The 4,124-nt window shown below is 30.1% G+C and overlaps 1 protein-coding gene across 1 annotated transcript; it reads left to right on the top strand.

Annotated features, from left to right (window-relative positions):
• Nucleotides 1–605: 605 nt before the first annotated feature.
• Nucleotides 606–3,120, top strand: LOC112459383 (phospholipid scramblase 2-like). The gene is made up of 4 exons (XM_025023449.1): nt 606–867; nt 1,834–1,989; nt 2,252–2,413; nt 2,673–3,120. Exons 1-4 carry the CDS (start codon nt 832–834, stop codon nt 2,706–2,708), a joined length of 390 nt encoding a protein of 129 aa, XP_024879217.1. The 5' UTR covers nt 606–831; the 3' UTR covers nt 2,709–3,120.
• The last annotated feature ends 1,004 nt before the right edge of the window (nt 3,121–4,124 follow it).

Raw genomic sequence — 4,124 nt, 5'->3', positions numbered from 1 at the left:
AATCGGATAATCCTCTTTTTCTCATTTTTTCGTTGTGCAATAAGAAATATCATGTTTATGTATTATTTTATTATATGAAATCCAAGTTAAAGTTATAAAGATTAAGAATCTATAATAAAATTAAGTGTTTTCGATTACTTTTTTACCCAGAAAGTAAAATTGATCCGATTCGCCTCGGTCTACCCTAAGTATAACATCGCTCTTCTTGAGACCGCGCGCGAATATATGTAATTCCAGATCCGCGAAGCTCGAGTGTGATTTTACGATTACTGCCTGAGTAAATAACGAAGCTACGTTTACTGCGCGCGGTATAACAGTCTTATCATTTGTATTATGATAAACGCATAATTTTGTACGTAACCGTATAATTAATTACAAGATTATTATAATTAATATGAAATTATAATCTCATTATGCACAATCGTATTTTCTATTTTATATTATGACAAATATCCACTGAATTACGATTTGATAATTGGGCGGTAGATATATACCTAATAACTTTATTCTTATCACTTAATGAATACGATATAATTTTATATATCTAATCTTATTTTTATTTATTTACTATATTACATTACATATTACGTTACTGTTACTAACTAAAAACACTATTGTACGCTCCGCGCGTACTTGGCGCGAGATAACACTACACGTTATCTTTTTTTAGGATGGACTAGGAGGGACAAGTTTCTTATTACGGATAACAGAGGCGAGCAGGTGTTTTACATAGAGCAGGAATTGCGAACCTGCTGGAGATTCTGCCTGGGACAGTATAATTCATTATACGAATACAGCGCTTACGACAGAAATCAACAAGAGATTCTTCATATGGTTCGACCCTTCGCCAAATGCTGCCAATTGCCGGTAGTTTTATCACTAGAGTTTATTCAATGCATTTGTTAGGACTATCTGTATACGAAATATCTTAGAAACTAAAAAAGAAATATTTTCTATTTGTTGCATTCTTTGAGAATTTTAAATTTCTTTCTTAAATAGAAAAAAAATTAATAAGTTTGCTATTTTTCATGACAATTAACGTCTAAAAATCTTGTAATATTTAATAATGTATTTAGTAAACTTTAGAATTCAGGTTAAAAATGAAAATGATAAGTTTAATTTACAATTTAATATTTAAATTTATCAGCAAACTTAATTCTGAATAAATTTAAAATTCTGAAGTAAGAAAAATTCTAAAAATAATAATTCAAAGTAAATTCTTCTTTTTTGACTTAAGTTATTATTCATAATAATTAATTTTTTATTAAATATATAGCAATGAAACTTAAAGTTTATAGATAATCTTTTTTTAAATTTATTTTAATTTACAATTTTACACTAAATTACAAAAAAATAAGAAAAATGATATTGGAAATAACAACAAGCCTAAAAACGAGATGAGGACTGCTGTCTTGTATCGTGTCTACCAAACTTTCTTCACATGTGCAAGCCATCTGTTAAGTTTACCTTTTGACAAAACTTTGAAATAAACGTTGAAAGATCCGATCAATACACTCTAAATAGAAATGACAATGTCGATTTCCTATTTAGCATGTATTTCGACAAATAATGTATTTATTTGTTTACTTATATGGCGTATGTCTAAAAAGATATAGAACGCAATAAAAATTAAACATGTAATTGCTAAATAATTGGAATCGAATTCGTCTCGTAACTTATTTTATTAAAATTCCAATATTAAATACGACTGCGAAATAAATCTTTACGTACATATATATGAGAACAAATCTTAGATTATCGATAAATTTTATTTTTTAAGTTTAATTATAACCATAGATTTGATTAGCAGATGACACAAGTTTTTTTTCGCAGGCTTTAGAAGTGCATTTCGGAGGTACTCTATTGGGTAGCGTTACTCAAGAGTGGAGTTTTCTGCGAGCAAAGTTTTATATTCGCGATGCATTCGGCCAGCCCGTATTAATGATAAAAGGACCATCTGCTGTTTTATGTAGTGACTCAATTTTTGAGGTATTCTAATTTAACATTCCATATCTTACAAAATTTATGCCACTTATGATATTTAATTATCATCATCATCATTATTATTACATATCATATTAACATTTTTTAAATTATTTTTCTTAAAATTAATTTCGAGTTTTTGGAAGATTTTTGAAAGTAAAATACAAAACTTAAGAATAAATGATAATAAATAATATGATATTACAAACTTGGCATATGTTCCGTAAAAAGGATTTTTAGCATTGTTCGTTAATAATTAAATCCGCAGGTCAAATCTGTGGATGAGCAGCACATCGTCGGTATGATTCGAAGGCATTGGAGAGGCTTTTCTGAAGAGATGTTCAACTTTACGGATAAATTCGGCATTAACTTTCCGCGCGATCTCGACGTGAAAATAAAAGCCGTACTGCTAGGAGCGACTATTCTAATAGTGAGTATCGTGAAAATACTATAAACAATTGCTTATTTAAGAAAAGAGATACGAAAAAGAATAGGATAGAAAGGAAATATTGCTGCGAAAAAAGAATATTTTATTTCCAATATTAATATCAGCGTAGTTAATGATTTTGACTGATTTTAATTAAGAAATTAAAGTTAAATTGCGAAAAAACATTTCTAATAAATATTAGTATGAATACAGTTTAAGTTTTAATATATGATATGTTGACTTATATCTTTTAATGTTTCAGGACTGCTTGTATTTTGGAAGAAATCAAAATAGATAAGTCAATCTGTTGCAATAAAAAAAAAAAGCGATTCGTCTATGTTAGCTTTATATGTCCATCAAAAATATTTTGTTACGTATTAAATACTTCGAAAGATTTTTAACTATGGAATGCAACGTAAATGAAGGCGAGCGCTGAGTACACATACTTACTCAGGGTGATATCTTCCCAGTCGACATAATTTGTTACTGCCTATATAACTTGGGAGTAATCCTTTTTATAACAGATATATCGTAATACTTATATTATGCAGTTACTTATATATCTATTGGTCCCTGTTATGTAAAATAAATGTACAAGTGTTACATATTATACATTTATACAACAAGTATGTGATGTTTTAATATATAATCATCAATATGCAGTGTGTTATTATGACAACATGACTTAAATATATTATACTATGCAGCAACTGTACTGCTTGTATTATATCTATGTTATATACACCCAGTCTAGATATGTACCATGCATTAACATAACATATAATGATATGATAACAGGATAACATAAAAAAATCACGATCTTAAAAAATGAGCTTCTTTTAATGAAATATATTCTTAACGAAGCATTCTGTATGTATGTGTCATATTTGCTTTAATCACAAAATAAGGATTAATTTTATTATTTGAATTTACAAGTGGAAGTTATATCTATTATGCGGTTAAAAAATCGATACGGATTTATATAAAACCATAAAAGAAATGCATCATCCATATAATAATATCTTCTTCTATGTGACTCGCTGTTAGGATATTAATTTAATAAAAAGAATAATCGTAAATTGTTAGAAGCTCGTTACTGTAGGTGCGGAACGCATGATCGGATTTCACCGAATTCCTTATCAAATATGTGAGCATATCGAGCGCGAGTCTGCCTTAATTCAAAACATAACTATTTTATCGTCTGCAAAAACGAGCCAATGATTACGTTTCAATGACGCGTTTCGAGCGTGGAAACCGGTCCTCGGTTGCGGCCGGAAATAAACCAGTGACTCAGTGAGCTCACGTAGGCTACGAGATGAGCGACACGCTGAGCGAGAAAAAATCAGAGCAATCCGAGATTGTAAATTGAAGCGGTAGCTCCAAGGTTCAGAGCGAAAGGCGTCAAATCGCCAAGTTCGCGAGTGCAATAAAGTGAGTAAAATCCACCAACAACTATATCCGTCTTATTATTTATGACTTTCCTCTTCTTGTATTTGCGGAGTGACTCCGGCTGTCATATCGTGCCCAGAGCGTCGACGCGTACTGAGCGGACCGACAATATATACTGATTCGAACATAAATGATACGGTCAATGTATTTAAGAGTCCTTTCGCAGCACCTAGTCAAGTAACAGTCCGTCATGAAATAATTGAAAACAAACATATTGCAAACATTCCAATAATTATAATAACATAAAATATAATTTTTCACGCAC

This window comes from Temnothorax curvispinosus, unplaced genomic scaffold (assembly GCF_003070985.1).
Source record: "Temnothorax curvispinosus isolate PA1 unplaced genomic scaffold, ASM307098v1 QBEX01009786.1, whole genome shotgun sequence".
Lineage (NCBI taxonomy): Eukaryota > Metazoa > Arthropoda > Insecta > Hymenoptera > Formicidae > Temnothorax > Temnothorax curvispinosus.
The sequence above is the reverse complement of the archived record's forward strand: the minus strand, read 5'-3'. Positions and strand labels throughout refer to the sequence as shown.

Excerpts from the sequence above, each read along its gene's own strand:
- LOC112459383 (XM_025023449.1), top strand. The coding sequence starts at position 832 with ATGGTTCGACCCTTCGCCAAATGCTGCCAATTGCCG. Across the intron at positions 868-1,833 it reads CCAAATGCTGCCAATTGCCG|GCTTTAGAAGTGCATTTCGG; the intron begins GTAGTTTTATCA and ends TTTTTTTCGCAG. Across the intron at positions 1,990-2,251 it reads GTAGTGACTCAATTTTTGAG|GTCAAATCTGTGGATGAGCA; the intron begins GTATTCTAATTT and ends TTAAATCCGCAG.